This window comes from Equus asinus, chromosome 8, assembly GCF_041296235.1.
Source record: "Equus asinus isolate D_3611 breed Donkey chromosome 8, EquAss-T2T_v2, whole genome shotgun sequence".
In the NCBI taxonomy this organism is placed as follows: domain Eukaryota; kingdom Metazoa; phylum Chordata; class Mammalia; order Perissodactyla; family Equidae; genus Equus; species Equus asinus.
The window spans coordinates 2,483,673-2,506,120 of record NC_091797.1 but is presented as its reverse complement, the minus strand read 5'-3'; the positions used below and the strand labels follow the sequence as shown (position 1 = coordinate 2,506,120).

At 38.7% G+C, this 22,448-nt stretch overlaps 1 protein-coding gene across 6 annotated transcripts in view; it reads left to right on the top strand.

Moving 5' to 3' along the window:
• The window catches only part of COL19A1 (collagen type XIX alpha 1 chain), a 305,503-nt gene that overhangs the window by 169,041 nt on the left and 114,014 nt on the right, over window positions 1–22,448 (top strand). For all 6 annotated transcript variants that reach the window (XM_070514618.1, XM_070514620.1, XM_070514621.1 and 3 more), the window contains one exon: window positions 1,576–1,629. In XM_070514618.1, coding sequence (XP_070370719.1) covers window positions 1,576–1,629 — 54 coding nt within the window. The remainder of the gene's footprint in view (window positions 1–1,575; window positions 1,630–22,448) is intronic.

Here is a 22,448-nt window from a genome sequence, read left to right as displayed (position 1 = left end):
CTGGAGGGGCTTTGGGGAGAAAAAGGAAAAAATAAAAAAAAATCTTTAAAAAAAAAACAAAAAGGAATCCTAATAATTTTTAAATTAGATAGCAGAAGAATGTTTATTCTGGAATGAAGGTGAATTCAGATTTGTTTGAATATGTATTACTAGATTTCTCATTTATCCCAAACCATTTAAGGCATTTAATATATGATCAGTTAATCATAAATATTTGTAAAACCCTTTGAAAATTACTGTTTTTACCCAAAAACTTTTATTAGAATGACTTGATTTCCCAGTAAGATTTTTTTCACTCAAACATTCATAGGCACATACCATGACGAATAAGACACAGATTCTACTGTTGCCCTTAGAGCCTGGTGAGAGAAATCGATAACTACAGGAATAAGCATTTAAGTAAACTTGTGAGCAGCTCTTGAGGGACAAGTACAAGGCAGTGCAGATTGAAGCCAGGCGTCCACTCTCCCTGGGGAAAATCAGGGAGCGCCAGGCTGGGCTTTCTCAAGATCAGTCTGGCTGTGATGTGGAGAATGGTGGGTCTGTGTCCAGTGTCAGCTGGGAAGCTCTTACAGATGAGCAGGCAAGAAGCAAGAACGGAAGCAGCAGAAAGGGAGAGAAATCGATGGATCCAAATATATTTTGGAGATACATCAACTAGACTTGGTAACAGGATGTGAAAAACAAATTTGAGAGAAGAAAGTATGGGGGATGAAGTCTAGATTTCTAGCATGAGTGTGAGGAGGAGGTTGTATGGATTTCTTGAGTTATATAGAGTGGGAAGAAAACGAGCCTAAATCCCCCTCACTTTTGAAAGTTGAACAGGGAAGGGGGAGGCAGCAGGGGAGACCAAGAAGCAGCTTTCAGAGAGTCAACAGCTTCGCAGGAACTGCCAAAGGCTTTTTGAAACCAGCAATATCTTCACTGTGAGCGTCATGGTGAATCAGAATTCCTGTGTAATAGTAGCTATCTGTGGGAATCAGGAGACCACTTCCAGAGTAACAACGTGTGGGATTTCCTGGGCCTTTTTTATGATCTGAAAAAATGATTTTCTCTACCACTTGACAATGTTATGAGAAAGTATTAACTAAAGTCTATGGTACTAAAAATGAAGTGTTATGAATAGAAATACTTTGAAGCCAACGTCATAACCACGTGTTTTCTTAGAAGATACTTACAGAGCTACTCTTGACCAAAAATGTAGTTGTGTTTATAACGTTTAAATATAGGAAGAGGCAATTTTTTTTGCTTGCAAATATGGTTACCATTTATTTATGGTAGTTTGGTGAAATGTGGTTCTGATCACATGGGAGTCTTCACTGGCAGTGAACTTTGGGCCTCATGCCTGGTTTGGAATTGCCTGTTTTCTCTTCTGGAGTTAATGACAAAGACAAACCAGTCAAAGAAGGACAATTCATCATTATTAATATATTACGTAGTCTAACCTTGCAAGAGCTCAAATCACTTTAAGAGTTTTGTTTAATCAATAAAGTAGGTATTAATTTTCACAGCATTCTCGGTTGAGGCAGGTGTACCGGAAATGGTCTGTTAACATGTGTCCTTTTCTCCTCTTAGGATTCCCTGGGGATCCAAGGCCCCCGAGGTCCACCTGGAAAAGAGGGTCAGAGGGTAAGTCAGCTTGAAGCAACTGCAGGCGTCACTGACTCTGGGATGACTTATTTCTGAACACGAATAAAAATGAAACTAAAATACAGCAAGCAGATGGGCATAAGGAGAGTATCAACTATCCAAAGACTGAAATTTGAGATTTTGACTGAGCTTTTACAATCCAGAAAATTCCATGTATTTTCAAGATTGGCAGCACAAATGTGGAGAGAGAGTTTGGGTGAAATGAATTGACCATAATTTGATCTGCGGCACTTTCGTGATATTTGGGAGTTTGAGTTAAGCTGATCTTTGCAGAGTTAAGTTGATGAGTTTCTTGGTGGAATTCCAGCCCGTTCACAAATTCTATAAAGATTGTGGATATTTACATTCTTTAGCCAATTGAAATTATTGTCATGAGTGACTCTTTCTAACTGTCCTTTCATTACTATTTACTGCCTTTGAGGTAAAACACATTCGTGGTAAGTGAAGAACCTGTACTTGCAGTTGGGAGAATGGCAATTCCCTTCTGCCTCTGGTCCAGTCAGTCTTCCCATCCAGTAAGAGGAGCCCTGTGGTGACAGCTGGTCAGCTTCGTTTGACCACTGTGAGCACTGGGGCACCCCATTCTTGTGGCTTATTGTTATTGCTATTTTCAAATCATTTTAAAGTCTCAAAACATTTTCTATGTGCCTTCTCATATGATCGTTGTTGTTGACTTCTGTTACCTTATAGATGAGGAGTGTGTGACTCAGAGTTTAGGTGACTTGCCTGAAGTACAAAAGCTGGGAAAAAGTAGGGCCAGGTCTTGGATCTGGGGTTTCTGCCTCTAGATCCCATGTTCTCTTTTGCTGTCCCAGGATAGTAACCCAAAATCTGTTTTTCAGTCATTTTTAATTTTTATTCCCCATTGTACCCTGCGGCAAATAGTCTGTTGCCTCAAATACAGAAGAGTTTTTCAAATATTTGAGGACGAATGGTGTATTTCACCCAGGTTTACCTTTTATCAGGTTAATAAAGTCCCAGCGCTCTTAACCATTCCTCTTATGTGGATTCCTGACCCCCTAGCATGCTGATGGTCTTTCCCAGAAAACACTCATGGACCCTCAGGAGGTGTCAGGTGGGGACAGACATGTGTGGTCTTATTCAGGGCAGGGTAAGCGCAGCACGTATGCCCTGCACCAGAGACAAATACTTCTATTGCGGCCTCAGACTGAGCCAATGTTTCTGTGTGTGGAGTCACACTTTTTTTTTTAACTAACTCCTTCTGCTAGAGCAGCTCTGTTTTTAATTATTGTCTTGGGGTGTTACAATTAAGCTTTGATTTGGAAAAACTGGACTGGATGATATCCAACTTTGTTCAGTTAAAAAAATTCTATGTCCAGTTTTTATTCCCAGTGGCTGATTCGGTGAACACAAAAGGGCTTCATAAGCTTTGATGCCTAAGAAATTAAAGGAAATGCTTCGTGAATAATGGGTAACATTTATGGACTACATATAATGTTCTGAAGGCTTCATATTTATTATTTCGTTTATTCCTTACAATGGCTCTATGAGGTGGGTTCTACTGTTGTCCTCATAGAGAAACTGAGGTTTTTAAGCAACTTGGATAGGACACGTTGCTAGAAAGTGGAGCTATGCTGAGATTTTTAAACTATTTACAAAGTAGTCATGTTGGGGTTCTACTCTCAACACCTATGTGTCCAATTGTAGTCTCTCCTGCAGCTCTCCAGCCACTCTCTATCCAAGACTTCATCAGTCCAACTGATCAAAGTTTTAAATAGTCTCAGGGAAAAGTTAAAATATTACCTCCCTAGATCTGTGCTTTCGAGGCTGCCTTAAGCATTTAACCCACTGGGGGCAGTGGACTAGATGAAATGACCTGGTTAAGTTAATTTCCAAGCTTCTTATTCTATATTCTCACAGTGATGGGCAAGATGTCTATCGCATCTAGGACCATGTTTCTGAATTAATTTCTGTCTTCAGCATCCAGGGAACATTTTCCTTCTAATAACTACCCCTTCTTGAAACTGAGTGGTAAATTATACCCCTAGTTAACATCCAAAATATATAAGGAACTCATGCAACTCAATAGCAAAAAAAACAATAACCCAATTTAAAAATGGGCAAAAGACCTTAATACACATTTCAAGAAGATATACAAATGGCCAACAAGTATATACCTGAGAAGGTGCTCAACATCACTAATCATCAAACCAAACCATAATGAGATATCGCCTCACACCTGTTAGAATGGCTATTATAAGAAAGACAAGAGATAACAAATGTTGGAAAAGTAGTAGAGAAAAGTGACACCTTGTGCGCTGTTGGTTGGAATATAAATTAGTGCCGCTGTTATGGAAAATAGCATGAAAGTTCCTCAAAAAGTTAAAAATAGAACTTATCTATGAGCCAGCAATCTCACTTCTGGATATACATCCAAAGGAAATGACATCAGTATTTTGAAGAGATATCTTCACTTTCATGATGTATAAACAACCTAAATGTCCATTGACAGATGATTGGGCAAAGAAAATGTGATCACACACACACACACACATACACACACACACACACCCAAAATGGAATATAATTCAGCCTTAAAAAAGAACCAAATCCTGCCATTTGTGATAACACTGATGAACCTAGGGGACATTATGCTAAGTGAAATAAGCCAGACACAGAAAGACAAACACTGCATACTCTTACTTATATGTGGAATCCAAAAATGTCAAATTCATAGAAACAGAGAGTAGAATGGTGGTTACCCAGGGCTGGGGGTATGGTCAAGGAGTGGGAGATGTTGGTCAAGGAGTACAAAGTGTTAGTTATGCAAGATAAATAAGTTCTGGAGATGTAATGTACAGCAATGAGACTGTAGTTAATATGGTGTTGTATGCTTGAAATTTGATAAAAAGGTAGATCTTAAAATCACCATTCACACACACACAAAGGAAACTATGTGCAAGGTGACAGATATGTTAATCAGCTTGATTGTGGTGATTGTTTCACAGTGCACATCAGATCATCAAGTTGTATGCCTTAAATATATACAATTTTTAATTAACTATAATTTAATGTAGAAAAATAATAATAATAAACAGATTTTTAGTTTCAACTCCAAAAAAACTTATACTCCCTAGGTGGTTTGACATGGAAATTATGGCTCGAGGTGGATGAGGTTAAGTCAAGGGCATCACATCTGAGTTCTTCCCCCTGTGGCAGAGCTCCTTCTCTTTTTTAAATCTTGTGTGGTAAGAACATTTAACATGAGATCTATCCTCCTGACAGATTTCTAAGTGTAGGATGATGTCACACTTTTGACTTGTACTGACATGTGGTCGATTCAATGCTCCTCTTTTATTTTAGTGAAAACTCCTGCCAAGCCACATCTTCACCCATCCTGTTGCTGGTGCTTGTCTCATTGAATCACAGAGTAGGAATTGGTCCTTGTCGTTGTTAAATTTCATCTTCTGGATTTTAGTCCCTAATGCCCTTCTGTTGTGTTTTTTTCCCAGTGAAATAACTCCCAGCTTCATGTCACCTTAAAATTTGATAAGCCTGCGCTCTAAGCCTTCATTCACATCGTTAATAAATGCTGAAATCGAACAGGGCCTGACAACTCTGTGCAACGCTGGCAAAGGCTCCCATGGATTTTCTCGGGGCACGAGCATCAAATCATGTGCAAATCCATTTGAATTCCAACTCCTTTCCATGCACATTTCTTAATTTGGCTTGTAAGATAATTATGAGAGCCTTTGTCAGACCAGCTAAAATGAAAAGATATTCAAATGAGGCTTTTAAAAATAATAATGTTTCAAATTGAAATTGTACCCTATCAAAGCTTACATTTCAGAAGAAGGTAAGTTAAAGAATAAATTAAACTTATGTATTCCTCGTGATAATTATGGAGGAATGTATTCAAATTGTAAAGTTCAACCACTATGTTATGCAAATTTACTCCGTTTATAAATATGTATAGTCCAGATAATTTTATATTACTCTTATTTTATTCCTTTCAAGAGTAACATAGTGTCAGAAGCTCAAGAATGTAATAGAATTTTAAAGATGCAGTTAGGCATGGTTTGTCATTATTACTTCTGCTCTTTCAGAAATGACATATTTATCGAGGACAGCGGCTAGAGCAGATATTATTGACGTTATCCACATTTACAAATGATTACTTCCAAATATGCTCAGTGATTTGTTCTGCTTTATAATCTACTTGAAAGAAGAAACTTAGTTTAAGAAATGAGCGTTCTTACACATTTACGTTTAGGTCCATCTTAGTGCCGCCGTTGCTTCTCTGCTCAAGAGTTTGGTAGCACTCCGCTCTTTTAGACATGTAAACGCGCCCGTGTGTGTGTACACATACACATAATACATAGCGCATACTGAAAGCCAAGACCAGTAATTTTTCCATTTTGTTGAAGTTTGCAATAGAAACAATAGAAAAATCTATGAATTTAAAATTCTTTTTATTGACACGTTGTCAAGAAAATGCTGATAGTTTGATTACAGGTGTCTGACCGGGAAGGAATTGCCTATCATTAAGTTTATTGCAATGAAAAAAAAATACATGGCGAATCTTCAGCACCTTGCTCCTAGGCATAGTATCTTTAAGGAAAGCAGGACATTTAATTTTAGACAAATCATTGACTTGTTGCTTTTCCTCAATGACTAAATAGATAGTAGCTTCTACTCTACCAACAGCTCACAATTAGGGCAAGTGTCATACTTGGTGTCACATGTAAACATACTTTGAAAAATACTAAACATTATAGAAACATGTTAATATTACTACTGTTATTTTTACTAAGGCATAAGGATTTTGATTGATAAATTCCTTTTATTTTTCTGTTTAACCCTTTGTGTAGAGTTTTCTATAAATACAGTAAGGACATTATTTTTTTCCAAGTACCACTCCAAACTTGTGTTTGAAATTTTTGTTAGTTGACTTTATTCTTTTCATTGTCTTTTAAGCTGCTAAATCTTAGATTATAAAGGGTTCATTTAATAAAATATAGGAGTAGTGTGGTTCTTGAACTTAAAAGCTGCACTTAACCTCAACAATGTGTGGTAGCACTAAATATCTGAGCTTTGCAGGCTTTTTTTTTCTTAATCTCTTAGTTTTATTCTTTGAATTGCTTATATGCCATTAAGGTTTTTTTTTTTTTTTTTTCACTTTGTTGTCTTTTTGGCGTCCCATAAGCAAAACATTTGGCTAGCCCATTTTTGAGTCTCACATCCTTTATAGATTAACACAAATTTAAAAATCCAACTAATGTTGAGTTTTGACCCTGAGCCACGATGAGAATGCATCAGAGAGCATCAGGGGAACAGCAGCTACCTGGAGGCCGAGAGGCTGTCAGCCCCTGACGAGGACAAAGGAGGCCAAGAGGGGGCCCAAGACACTGCAGGGCAAGAAGTCAACAGAAGAGAGTTTCTAGATGCACAGAGGGTTCAACAGGATTCCAATTCGAGACAAAGTCAGGGGAGAGATGTTGGATAAGAGGAGAGGTGGCTTGAAGTGGTGCCAGTTTTAGTTGAATAGTTGGGAGAACGTTGGAAACAAAAGTTACGAGGAAAGGTGTGAGGGAATTAGAGGTGAACTGTGAGGCAGAGGAGGCGGCAGTGGGGAGTCTGGTGGAGGGATAAGGACAGGAACTGGATGGAAGCCCGGAAAAGTACCTCAGTGAAAAGTGGAGTGTTTCAGACCGCTCACCATGTTCATAGATGTTTACATGAAACATCTCAAAAGAACTGGCATTTATAAAAATTCCCTCTAAGATATAGATTTCTTATAGGATTGTCCAATATTCCTAATAGAATCTCCCAAAACATAAAAAATAATTATTATTTTAAGGGAACCCTGGATTTCTCCTTTATGGTCACATCAAGTGCATGCCTGAAGAATCTCAAGGTTGACATAAACTCCCACGGCCTTTTTTAAAGAAATCGCTCTAGGAGTCTTAAAAACCATTTATTGGTAAATCAGCTACTTACTGTCCCAAACAGAAATTTGTCTGATTGGACCAAAATGACACCTCCCTCTTGCACTCTGTTGCTGGATCCTAAACAGAAATTTTATGTTCTAAATTCCTTACAATTTGCCCATCTGTCTTGCTCTCAGTTTAGCCTCTCAGCCTCGGCCTGTGCTTGTCTTTTTGCCCTCCAGGCAAGTCCTCTCTAATTGCCTCCTGCCAACATTTTTGTGCACATTTTACTTTCCCTTGAAGTATTTGCTTCGAGCTGGCTTTGAAGCCGGTGTCTGGGGTCAGGATTCCTTGCGTCTGAACAGCACAGAGATCCTGGGCCGACTGAGCCCTCACCCCATCAGGATGTGTCCCTTTGCACCAGCCCCAACTTGATGGCAAAGGAGCTGAGTTGTGTTTCCTCAACCAGGTGGGAATCTGATGGTCAGTCAGTCCGGCAAGAGCAGGGGAGGACCAGGCAGGCAGCATGTCTGCTGGCTGCTAGGGTCCAAGGAGCGTGGGGTGTAACGTGGAAGTTGTAGCATAAGCTCTGGGCCAGACTTCCTGAATTTAAATCCCAGCTTTACCCCTTGTTAGCTTGTGATCTTGGGTAAGTTCCTCAGTCTCTCTGAGCCTCAGTTTTCTCATTTAGAAAATGGAGATTCTAATAATCCCTGCCCCACCAGGTTGTTATGAAGAGCAGGCCACATAGGTGTTAGCTGTTGTCATAATTCTCAGCCCAGCCTGGTGATCTGAAGCTGTTTGTAGAAGGAAAGGCAAGTATCTAACTTCAGAGTATTAGGATTTGATTAAGGAGAATGTCTAATTGGTCAAGAAAAACTAAGGTGAAATGACTGCTGTCCCTACCACTCCAGTGAACCCATTTTCTTTAACCTCCCCCCTTTTTTTTTGCTGACGAAGATTGGCCCTGCGCTAACATCTGTTGCCAATCTTCCTCTTTTTGCTTGAGAAAGGTTGTCACTGAGTTAATATCCATACCAATATTCTTCTATTCTATGTGGGATGCCACCACAGCGTGGCTTGATGAGTGGTGTGTAGGTCTGTGCCTGGGATCTGAACCTGCAAACCCCAGGCTGCTGAAGTGGAATGTGCAAACTTAACCATGATACCACCAGGCCAGCCCCATCATTTTATTTAACTTTTACCTGAATTCTTACTTTATCTGGATGTTCAGGCTCATAATCTAATGCCCCAGAAGCTTTATGAGGCCCAGTGTGATGCAGCTTCATAGTAAGGTTAAGTATCTAAAAAAATTTGCAAATGTGGAGTTGATTCTGTCCTTTTCTGTAGAGAAGCAGTGATGAGAATTGGAGCCCTCATTGTGGAGTGGCTGAGGGCTCAGTGTTTGTTTTGTGAATAAATTGTGCCGATTGTGTATAAATTCACCAAGGTGTTCACGGAAAAACACCTTGTTTTCCTTTTGGCTCGTTTGTTTCCAAACTGGTTTATATGCTTTCCCTAGGACAATGCAAGTAACAAGTTATGTTCTAATAATTCCTGAGTTCTATCGATCTCACAGGAAAAAAGACATCAAAAATCACTGCTCCTCTGAGATCAGCACATCTTACAGGACTCATCTCAGCAGAATTTTACTTAAGCTCATTTGTTTTCACGGGGCTGGTATAATTTCCAAGTGAAACTTTGCCTCTATAGTCTAGACATGTCCAGTGAAAGCTTCCTAGAACACAGTCAGCCAGTAAAGCAGGTCAAACCACCTCCCTCTACAGTAAAAAAATCTGTTCTTCCCTTGGACAGCTTATTCCCCACTGCTAACTTCACAGCGTTAGAATGACCGCAGTTCCAATGGAACGAGTTCAGGCCCTGGTGGAAACAACTAACAAGGGCGTGTAGTTGAAATTAAGTTATTTCACGTGGGCCTGAATTTTGGGAAGGAGGCTTACAAATAAAATAATGAATATCGACGAATTTTCAGCTTCAGGAAGTGATTTGGTTAGTTGCACATTAAGATGAGAGGGAAATAAAAGATTGTCTTCTTATCTTTACATATTAAAACCGTGACATTGATCTTTAAATGCACAGTGAGTGTACTCATAGTTCTGCTCACTCACTGAAGCTATGGCTGGTGTCTTTGTACCAAGAATTTGTGTTGGAAATAATTGGAAAAAGCCAACCAATTATTTTAAATAATAGTTTTGACTCTGATCCTAGATAGAATATAAATATGGGGAGAAGTATCTGTTTTGCTTGGATCCACATAAAAATGTGTAAATATACGTGTTGTAAATAACATTTTCGAGGTTCTGCATTCTACAACTAGAGGTTCATGTTTATTGCACATTTTCAACTTCCTGGTAATCAGATGGCATCTTTTCTATTTGCCTCCTGTGAAATTTCTTAAGGATGCCTCCTTGAGGAAACCTTGAGGGTTTATAAGGATACCGTCTTTGATCCCGTCTGACATTTCTAGATGGGTAACTGGGAAACCGTGTACCCTGTTCAGATCCCAAGAGCTATGCAACTTTCTCAACAACTTACTTGAATTTACAAAACCAGTGAGATTCAGGGGATAAAAATGATCGAATCTGCATCTATCCTGCATTGCGGTTTTCAGAGCTTGTGGGAGACTCTGCAGAACCTCGCTATTGCTTCCTGAAATTGCTGGCTTTTCCTTTACATGCTGTCATTCTAGAAGCTCACTTATCATTTAGGATTATCTAGTTATCCCCGGTTTGCCTATGAGACCACTAAAATTAACAGCTATAAAAGGCCAAGGTTATATAATTGATAAAACTCTTGTTGGGTTAAATTAGCCACCCCAGGAGAAAAATATACTGTAGTATTATTTCTACCATATAATAAATCATGTGATGGTTTATTTTGCATTTTTATTCTCTTTGTACAAAGTATTGTTTCTACTAAGAATGTAGAGCATTCAAACACTTTAAGTATCTGTGTCATCATGTCACATACACATATTATGCACACTTGTCCGACTATTCAGTTCTTTTTTTATGTGCTTTGGGTGCTACATGTTGTGTGTGTGTGTAAAAAAGTAAATATAAAGTCATCTAAATGCTTTCACCGTTGTCTTCCCTGTCAGTGATTAAGTGAGAAATCCGTGTAGAATATAAGAATTGCACGATAGGCTCCTTCCCTTTGTCATATGACACTTTCCTCAGAGCAGAAGCATATCCTTCAGTCCTTTGCAAATCACCTTCCTGTGCTTGTCCTAACTGCTGAGGTCCCAGGAGCATGTGATTTATCGTTAAGCATGTGACTTCACCATCAACTGTTTCCCATCATAAGGTCTGATTTCGTTCTTGTGAGATTTCTTAGTAGGATTTCCGGGTTCTTGTCCGTGAGATGCCCCTCAAGGTGTGGAATGAGAATCTCAGAGAACTTTGAAAACAAAGCTCAAGGAGAGACACAGTCTGTTTTATCTGACAGCTCATACTTCACAGTCTCCTGTTGTTCTGCCCCCCATACTCCTGCTACTCTCGCATGGTGTCCCCTGAAGCTGCATCAAATACAGTTTCTGAAGGCTGGAGTAAGGCAGGGAGAAGGGAAACAGCTGATACAGGTTAGCGTCAAACAAACGCCCTCAAGGGAGTAACTGTGTAGCGAGGACAGGGATCCTCCGCTCTGCCTCACGCTCTGACCAGGAGGAGAGAGAAATCACAGGACTCAGATGTGAGAGGCAACCCCTAGCTCAATCTAAGTAGAATCAGGTGAAAAAGAAACACAGGAGGACGTGCAGGCCAGACTTGGTGAGAACAGGCCTTCCCTCAGGTGAAGTTAAACATCGCAGCTGGTTAAGGACAGTTGCCTGTGGTCCATCGTGGTAAACGCCACCCTAGTTAGTGAGTGTCCGCAGTGCACTTGGAGCAGAAGACACGTGGTGTCCTGGGAAGGCTGTAACGAGAAAAAGAGATTGTAAGCAACGATTTTCTACCAATAACACTTGCATAGATCATTAAACCACAAGGAACTCAGGTGCTTATTCATTTAAATGAAGGGTCAAATGACACTATTTGTTTTGTAACAGAATAGCTTTATAAGCCGTCTCTGTTATTTGAATTAGTAAAGAGGAAATGTCTCATATTTTTCAAATAGGATGCTGACTCTGAATGGCTTATTTATGTGACGAGACCAAGAGCTGGTCTCAGCTGTGGAAGAAGCATGCCATTCATGGGGACTCCTTCCAACTGGAGACGCCCAGTCCCTGAGGCCTGGAGCCACTTCAGACGGATGGGCCTGGAGGGGGGGCCCATTTCAGGGACATCAAATTGTCACATTTTAGAGCAGAAAGGGAACTGTAGTGTCGTTCCAGTCCACAAATAAAGTCCAAAAATATTCACCATTCTCCAAGGCTGCAGGGCTGCTCATCTATTTAACTCTTCTGTATAAGAAGCATCCATTGTCTGGTTTGTGGTCTTATACCAAAATCCAGATTTGCATGTCTTTAAAAGGGAGAATATTGAGAATTTAATCAAAGCCACTTTATTTTTCTAGTTAGGGCCACACCTCATAAGGGACAAACGTAGATAGATGCAGTTGGTCCTTCTGTGGTTTCCACACATTGTAAAGCGTGCACATTCTGTCCCCAAGCCCCGTGTATCCTGCACCAGCAGCTGGGTACCAGCATCACCTGGTCAGCGGGGAACTGGGGAGGGAGTCAGAGCTGTTCTTCCAGCTGTGGGGTTGGATTAATTTGCGATTTCAGGCAGTCACTCAAGATTCTAACCTAAATTTATCTGTTTCATCACCAGTTAGCTGTCAGGTGTATTACGGGGTTAAGCCAGAAGCACTTTGAATGCACTCTGGTGACAGGTGCATTCTGGTTCCACGAAAGACTCTTATAAATGTTACTAACTTAGCCACAGAAACACTTAAAAAGAACAGGAAAGGAGAAGGCACTTTCTGCCAAAGTGGCGATATGCTAATACTCCTGCATCTGCATCTTTATTCAGAACATCGCGCTGAACACATTAGTAGCTATTTGGTACATTTACCATTGTAAATGTCAAGTACAAAGTCATTTATCCATTTCAGACACAGTGAATGTATATGTAGTGGCTGCCAAAACCAAGAATTAATCACAAGTTATTAATCAATTTGGGAAGTATAAACTTACAAGTTTTCATAAATGCAAAACATTTGGAACATGAAACATTTTTATGGCCTAACGAGTTTGAAAGCCAGCAAATTATGTTTCTAATAAATGACACAAGACCTCACTTTGTAAAACTCCATACTATTTTGAGTTAACTTAGGTGATAGCACAAAATTCTCAAAGCGAATCTAACTTTATAGCACTTTAGTTTCTTCCAATATGTTATATTTAAATTCTCAGGGGAGAATGGAGCTATTGCAAAATAAATATGATGCAACAATTCTAAGAAAAGTTGGAAATTTCTCTTTTATGGGATGTATTTTATGATACTCATTTCTAAATTTCTTGGTATAGTGGTATTTAAGGAGATCTCGAATTCTGCAGAAGTAGCTTAGAACCTACTTTTTCTAATGTTCTTTAAAAACCAGTAAACTTTTACCTGGATTTTTTTCATGAACAGTTATAAATACATTTGACATTTTTACTATGCTCAGCAAAAAACATGTACATATATGTATGTCTGTAAATCTGTGTGTATCGTTGTGTTTTTTAAATTCATGACTGTACACAACATATGTTGTGACCACTATATTTTTTTGTCATTTGTGGTTCTTAAATCACTAAACAATGCAAACCTCGAACACCAGTAAGACTGTTATTTGTATTTGTATTGTCAGAGATATTAACAATGTGTCTATGGGACCACGAAAAAGAATATCTAAAAGTATATTTAATGCTTAAATGCACAAAAAATTCAATAATATAAACACACATAATTATATGTGTTCAATAATGATAATATATTTTTATTCAATAATAATAATGCCTTAAGAAAATTAACCTTAGAAAATATAACGAAAAGAGCAAAATACCGTGAAGGAAACATCTATGCTTTTCTGCCACACTGAAGGCTGACATGTCACACTCTCCACCAGCCATATGTTTTCTACAATGTTCCAAATCTTTTGCAGAAAAATTTCAACAGCATACATTTAAACTGTGTTTAAATTTAAATTAAACATTTCAATTGTGCACTTATTCGATAATGTTTATAGTTTATCTTCAAAAGAATTTGAGAGTCTTATAAATGCAATTAAACCAAAATCCTAGACTAAGAGGAAAGGACAAGAGCTAATTATTAGAAAGTAGGAAAAAGAAGAAAATAAATGAAAACACCTGTATTGAGGGAAGCAACTACATTTGAATGAACACCTCCTCTCTCAGCGATCTGAGAGCCTGTGTATTTCCTCAAGAACCAGTTGAGGGCCTGTTCCGTGTGGGGTACCAAAGAAGTTGGCTCAGGTCAGGTTTCCTTAAAAGCAGAATCTAAGATGGGATTTTTTTTTTCTGCTTGTGATTACTGAAGCATCAACTCTGAAGTGGAGATGGTGCCTGTAACCAAAGTAGAAAACACTGGAGGAAAAGATTCTTTTGGAGATGAGTCAGTTTGAAACCAAAGCATTAGAGCTGCTCAAAGGCTCTGCAAATGGAAAAGCATCAGCTCCTGAAAGCCCAGATTGACAGCATAAGGGAGAGGACAGAGTTTGTCAATAGGAGGTCATCAATTTATGCGTCATCACTGAAGCCACCAGAGTGGGTAGGGTGGCCAGGGAGAGACTGTGGAAAGAAAAGAACTAAGGGCAGAGCTTGAGATTAGGATAAACCTATAGAGGGGTGGTTGGGGAGGCGAAAGAGAGAGTTAAAAGTGTAGAGAAATAGATTAGGAGAAAAGTTCTGAAAGGGAGGGGGTAGTCAACTGATTAGAAATGCTTCAGAGGCATCAGGGAGGATGGATGCTGAGGAAAAGCCACCGGTGATCTTGAACGAGGCTGCTTCTGAGTGGCTGCGCTGGGCAGAGGCGGATGTGACGTTTCACGGGTCTTGAGAGTGTAGTAGGTATTGAGAATGTCAGGATTCTGGACTATTCTTTTCAAAGCTGAGGTAGAGAGATGGATAAGATCACATTTGGAGAGGTCAAGGAAATGGTTTTTTTTTTTTTTTGTAATTGAATGTGTTTTCAAACTGAGGCAAGGAAGTTAATGAATAGGGAGAAACTGAAGTTGCAAGCAACGTATATTATTATTTATAATAATAACTCATCCAGAAGTAGCAGAGGAGGTTGAAAGATAAGGTCCAAGAATAAATATGGGTCAGCACCTCCAACCTTGAGGACACATGGGCTGGGGGGAGTGTGGGCAGGGCAAAGAAGGAATCAAGGCTTATGCATATTCATCTCATACAGAAAGAATTTTTCTGTGTAGTATAATTTCATAAAACTCTTACTGTTTAAGAGGCATTGGTTTCAAGATTGTTCATAGTGTTCAGGCCACTGAAATTCGTAGCTACTATTTTCTTCCTTCACGAACCAGTCAAGTAGGACCAGAGAGAAACAGAAGCAGAGGAAGCCACACTGAAAGGGGAGAGGGGTGGGGGCACAGAGAGAAGAAAGGGTCTATTATTGCAGTTTCAGAGTTTTGCTGGATTCTTCAACCAGTTGGTGAAAATGTAGGCACTTCATTTCACTCCTTCTGTCTATGCCTCTTTTCCTTTGTAAATTACGGGTGGTATCTTAGAAGAGCATTTCTATCATCAGCCATTTGTCTGGATTCATTTATTTTGTTTTATAAATCCATTTTGCTAGAATACAATTCTAACTTCTTGGAAAACTTTGTTTTATTGGTATAATGTAAATGATGTCAGAGTAAAATATTGCCAAAATTAAATTATTCTTATCTTTATTGCTTTCAGCAGTTTTCACTTTTTGTATCCCTGTACACATTCTGTAAACTGTCATTTATTTTTTTTCTCAAATGATATACAATTTCTGAAGCTTGCTAATTAAGTATAATTCCCAAGCCGGGGAATGTGCAGGGACTGGTGTACCACATCAGTAGTCCTGCCTGTGTCTTCTTATCAATAAATCCTTGTGTGGTTATAGTTATAAATTTTTGTATACTATACTACTAGCTTACTCTGGGCTTAAAGTCTTTTTCATTGGAAACTGATGGAAATGAATATGGTGTATTTCTTTGCAGTTGTTGCCATAGAGATAAAAACCTTTTCAAAGTAAAACAGAGATGACATAAAAATTGCTAATTCAGAAGAAGTTCCACTTCTAATTTAATATAGATAATGGTGCACTATTCCCTTTCTTTTTTATTTTGTCCAAATCGCATGACTCGAGTGTGTCTAATATACCTTTATTAGATAATTTCTAGTATAAGAAAAAAATGAAGCAAAAAATGAAATCGGTGAAATCCCTACAGCATTTAGTGGGATGAGGCTTTCATTTTTAATCTTTTACTCTGAAAAGGTACAGCATTTCTAATTATCTCCTTCATGCTCCACCTCCATACTCCTTTTTTCTATCCTGCTGCTGAATTTCAAATCTAATTACCTATAATGGGTTTTCTTAAGAACAAACAATTTATCTGCTTTCTTTTTCTGCCACATCATTCCCAACAATTAGACACATTTTCTAGCAATAACACAATTAAAAGATGAATAAATCTATGAAACTGCCAGATCTTATTACTGTTCATATTCAGATTTTGAAAGTTTTGTATACTTCCCTTGAAAAATCAAATTAGGACACTCTTGGAAAATATTCTATGACTTAGAATTATTTTACTTCATCAACCTCAGTTTGATTCTATTATAAAAATTTCAGCATCATCACTTTCTAGAGACATTGGAATAAGCTAAACCAACTCTAAGAGTAATGGTTAATTAGGTAGGGAGGAGTCAGCCGGTAGAAGGAGACCCGTGGATGCTGTGCCTACGACATTGCTAGTACAACTACATGATGGAGAGAGAGGGAAAGAGGACAAAGTCAGAGAAAACAGACCCTAACTATCTGTGTTTTCCTCATAACCAGCCCTGAATTTTCTTTCTATTAAAGCACAGACCACTATCCACCGTGTTAAAAGAATTTAAAAGGAAGTAGAATAATTGAGAGGATTGTCCTCATAAAAGAGATAGGAGTTAATAAACCACAGGAGCTTGTAGTATGATGCTATTCAAGCATGGCGCTCAGACAAACTGTTACCAGACCATGATCAGCACAGAAATGGAAAATATGTGTCTAGAAACTTTTATAACAATTTAGTATTGCTGTGTGACCTGAGCACATAATTACTGGGCTCCTCAGAAGAATGGGCTATAAATGAGTTGGTGAGTTGGTGAACTCACAGGGAGAGTCACAGCACTGGCTGCCGGTAGCTCATGACCAGCAGGCCTGCATCTCAACATGTGGCATTTTAAAGTTAGCTTGTCAACCGTAATCCACAAAGATCTGGGAAAATGTAATCATTTGTTTTTATAAATTAGTACTTTAAATTATTTTAGTTTTTAATCAAGTTTGGAAATAAAATTTGCATTATTTATTTTTAACCCTAACTAATTAATGGTAAAACAAGTTTCATGGGATTTTTTGACATATATTTTCAGCAGAAATAAACTAACCTGTGGCCGTGGAAGTGATTGCAAAGAAATGAAGATCAAAAGAACTGATACCAGTTTTGCTGGGAAGTATGGTCTCTCATGTCCTGAGTTCAGTTAATTGCTGGTGAAGTATTAAATCACAGCATCTTATTTGCAGAGCTGGATTGGCTAATGAAGCGATGAAACCGTCAAAACATAAGCAACATTTACACACAAAACATAAAAAATCCAAAACCAAAAGAATTTTGAAAGAATGAACATTGACTTCAAAAGCCAATTGAAGCAAATGTTCAATACTTCATATTTAAACATCAGTGCCGTGGAGATGTCTTATAAAGTAGTACAGGGGCCGGCCCTGTGGCCTGGTGGTTGGGTTCAGTGCACTCCACATTGGCAGCCTGGGTTCTCGGGTTTGGTTCCTAGGCATGGACCTATACCACTCATCAGCCATGCTGTGACAGCAACCCATGTATAAACTAGAGGAAGATTGGCACAGGTGTTATCTCAGGGCAAAACTTCCTCAGCACAAAAAAAAAAAAAATAAAGTAGTGCTTTAGATTGCTGAGACTAAAAAACAAACACACAATTGCTGAGGCGTTAGTGAAAGATGACATCAAAAATATTTGCTTTGAAATATTGAGTGAGTATGTGGCAAAGATTCCATTGCTTGACATATTAAAAAAAAACTAGCTAGTACCAACTCAAAGGACAAATAAAGCTAGCAATGTATTTTCTCTGCATCTTGACAAATGCACAGGTAATGCTCCTGTGGCAATTTGTTTGGTATGTGTGCCATTGTAGATGATGGTGATTTAAAGAGGAATATTTTTCTTCAGCTTCTTTGCCAACAAATATAACCAGCTCTGAGCGGTAGAAACTGTGAGGGATTACATCGCCAGCTAATGCGGCTTGGGGCTCAGCTTTTGTGTGGGAATATGTTCTGATGGTGACAGGGACATGTTCTGGAGCAGTTCCCCTGATTCAGGAGCCAACACACTGCTTCTTCATCAGGAAAGTCTGCTAACAGAGAAATGTCATCTGAATCAAACAACAGGTTCATGACATGGGCAGAATTATGAATCTGTAAAGATTAACATGCCAAGTGTAAAATTTGAGACTTTTTTTTATTTTGAGACTGTATGGAAAATGGTCAAAGCAATTATTGCATACTGAGGTACGATGGTTATTGAGGAGAAAAGTTTTGTCAAGAAAATTGGAATTACAGAATCAACTCATTGTTTCTGCAAGTTAAGAAACCACTGACTCAACATCACTAAACATCAGGGAAAGGCAAATCAAAACCACAACGAGACATCACCTCAACGCCTGTTAGAATGGCTATCATCAAAAATACAAAAGATAAATGTTGGCGAAGATGTGGAGAAAAGGGAACCCTTGTGCACTGTTGGTGGGAATTTAAATTGGGGCAGCCACTATGGAAGATAGTATGGAGGTTCCTCAAGAAATTAAAAATAGATCCACCACTTGATCCGGCAGTCCCACTTCTGGAAGTTTACCCAAAGGAAATGAAAACAGGATCTTGAAGAGATACCTGCACCCCACATTCATTGCAGCATTACTCACAATAGCCAGGATATGGGAACAACCTAAGTACCTAGCAACAGATGATGGATAAAGAAGATGTGGTATAGAAACAGAACAGAATATTATTCAGTCGTGAGAAAGAAGGAAATTCTGCTGTTTGCGACAACATGAATGAATGGACCTTGAGAGCATTATTCTGAGTGAGACAAGTCAGACAGAGAAAGACAAATACTGTATGATCTCACTTATATGTGGAATCTAAAAAAGCTGAACTCATAGGACAGAGACTAGAATGGTGGTTCCCATGGACTGAGGGGGAGGGGGAGGATGGGGGAGGGAGAAACCAGTTTCTTCTCACCTTTCTAAAAATGTAATTTGGACAATTTGACAGACTGGCTTGCTTGTTTGCCTGAAATCTTCAGTATTTTTAATAATATCAATACTTGCATGCAAAGAAGGAATGCAGTGTGTTTTTCAATGAAAAAAAAATGAAGAGCAAAAACTGAAGTTTCTACAATATATTGCCATAGTTTTACTACAATTATCAAAGAAATAAGTGATGATCTTGATATTCTGCATCAGTAAAAATTGTCTCCAGATGTTGTCAAAATTTGATAGAACCTTTTGAATTTTAGTTTTCATAAAAATAAGATTCATATACAGGAATTCCAGGATGCCAAATTAATTTTTAACTGAAAGATAATTTAAATTAAACAAAAATTTGTAAAGTAGATGGCTGGAGCTGGCTACTAATGACAGATTGAAGATGAATTTTGAAAATACAGCATCGTTTACTCCAATTTTTATAAAAGTTATAAAGAATATTTTCTGAGTTTGCTGAAGCCAGTGTGAAATCTCTTATTCCATGCCCCTCAACATACCTCTGTTAAGTTGATTTTTCCACTGAATGTTGTTAAACAAAATAATGAAGAACCATAAATAAAAGTTATCCCCACAGCAGTGTTCTCAGTTCAACTTAGGTTGGATGTATTCAGGAGCACAAAGCAAGCTCAGTTTTTTCATTAAAAACTTTACATACTGATATGATAGTGTTCATTTGTTCAGAGAGTGTATATGGGTACTTAATATGGGGAATCACCATTTCCCTCGTAACTTTATGTTTCATTGTAATTGCAAAACGACAGTGTTCCAAGCATAACAGTGAATCTTTACCAGCATACGTGCCCACTTGCAACAATGTATACAGTTTTGTAATTTTTTCCTTTTTTCCTCTGGTATGTTTGTTTGATTATATTTATTAAAGTATAATTTTATGTCTATTGAATTAACAAGCATTGGGACTTATACTTTGTATTTCTTTATTTCATTTTTTTCTAGTAATTCGGCTTTGTTATATTTTAGAAAAGTACTGGTCCACAGCAAACTGGAAATTTTAAAAACTAGTCCTCCGCATACAGTTAGAGGAGAATTGAGTTAATGAGTTACATTGACTGTAGGCTAAAACCATAACGACAAAAACTTTATCACCAGCAGAAAGAATTCCTTTTATTTAAGTGTTACTAGTCAAGCTTTTACAAATAGTTTAAATTTGTAGTAATTAAGAGAAATGTGCACTTAGCCAGGTCAACTCTAAGAATTAATTCTTAAAATATGCAGTGAGTTCCTGGGATGTAGGCAACCATGTTCTGTATAAAGTAAGGGTGACATGTTTTAATGCCTGCCCTGCTTTGTTCCTGGCTTTGCCTAAATCAGTTTTCCTGGAGTCTGCATGCAGGTCAAGACAACTAGAGAGGCTAAAAGACTCAATTTGTAAATTGAATCTGAAAAATATTCAAAGAAGAAAGTTCTTTTCCTCTCTTTTCTCCCTGGGAAGAAGATCAAATGGAAGTTAATGGGTAAAATGTGAACAGTAGTCTGGCTTACTTTTTAAGATTTGAGGATCCCTTTTACACAGTGTAGTGGGTGTCGGTGTATAGACAGGCAAACGAGAAGGCGTCCAGGTGGGGGTCTGTGAAGAGGACTAATTTTAGAGCCCAGCTTAGCTCATGCAGACTAGCTTTCTTTGGGTGAGAGGAACATGCCTAATTTGGGCATGGCTAAAGCTGACTTGATCACAAAACTGAAAACTTTAGACCATCTCATCAGTTGTAGGTGCTATATTATACCAAGAACAATAACATATGCAATATTATAGCAATAAAAATAACATGTATGGTAATTCTGTATTATCTTGGCTACTCACAACATCCTTCTATGTTAAGGATTGTTCTCCCCACTTTTCAGATGAGGACACTGAGGCTTAAGGAAGTTAGAGTGACTCGTTCGGGGTCACAGAGCAAGAACTTGTTAGAGTCAGGTTCTAACCCAACTCTATTGCCAAATTCTGGTCCTACAATAGCCATCGTTCTTAAACTGAGTCATGATTCGTTAGCGGGTCAGAAATCAACTTAGTGGATCACAATCAGATTTCATTTTTTAAGAATTAGATGGATACTATAGAATATACAAAACAGTTTAACCAACGTAGAGAAAAAGAGGGAAGTCAGAGACCACACCTAATCCTGGTACAGAAGCTTCTCTTCCTGTTTGTCTCTGCCCAGCGCCCTCTCTGGCTGCGGGCTGCCTTGAGTCGTGCCCTACTACCCGCTTCCACTTTCCTTCTCTCCCCTGATGACAACTTGTGCACATGAATGCTGGCTAGTGGGCGGAGGTGCTTCTCCTGCTGTAGAGTGGCCCGGCTGGTGGGAGCCAGAGCAAGCCACAAACCTTGCCAATGGAAGGAGGGCCATTCATCATTTGATGGGTTCGTGCCTTGTATGGAGATCTGGTTCCTTGAACTTTTTATTTTTAAAATACTAACCTCTGCATCACTTCACCAACAGAAACCTTCAAAGGTCACAGTTTCTGGAGTCATGCATACTCCTGGGTGAGCCCCAGCTCTGTGACCCAAGGCTTGCTACCCAGCCTCTCTGAGCCTGTTTCTTCAGTTATACAACAGAAACAATGCTACTGATGCCTGGCCTGAAGTGATGATTAGAAAAATAAATATGTAAAGCAGCGAGTACAGGGCCTATCATACAGCAGGTGCTCAATAACTGCTAATTATGATATCATAGTTACAATATTAATTTCCCAGTTTTGAGCACAATAAAATTCACTAGCACTAAAACCATGGAAAACATTTAGTGCTTCTTTTAGAATCCCAGAGACTTTTCTGGATTTGTCACCTAGCATAGTTGCCCTGAAGAAGTGTGACCCGTCAACAGGTGCTTGGAGGCTGAAATGCAGCCTGTGACCCTCTAACAACTGTCTGTGCAGTGTAGGGTTGCAGCCACCAGCAGGAAGGGCGCCTTTCTCCTTAGCACAAAAGCACGTTATCAGCTAGCTGGTGGCCCCGTCTCCTGGGTCGGCAAACTCAGTTAGCACTATCCTATGGGAGCTTGAAAGTGCCATTTGGTGGTCTTTCCCATTTAATAAACTGCCAGATGAATAAAGCTTTACTGTAATTGATTCCCCTCAAATATTTGTGCTTCTGATGGTATTCCAGAACAGTTTTGAGAGGTTCCTCTCTTTCTTATCATATAGAGATTTTACGCTTGTAAAATCCAGCAGCACATCAGGACTAAACTATTTATAACACAGGTTGACAAAGTGTTTTTTGAAATGTTTTATGGACTGCAAATGTTTCATAAGGATTTTCATCCTTTCTCCTTCCATTCCTTGATGTTATGAAATATGACAGAAGGCTTTTTTAAGGTGGCCATATATCTAGCTTATTGAAAACAGATATTGCACTTCAAAGCCCTAAGAAACTGATACTTCAG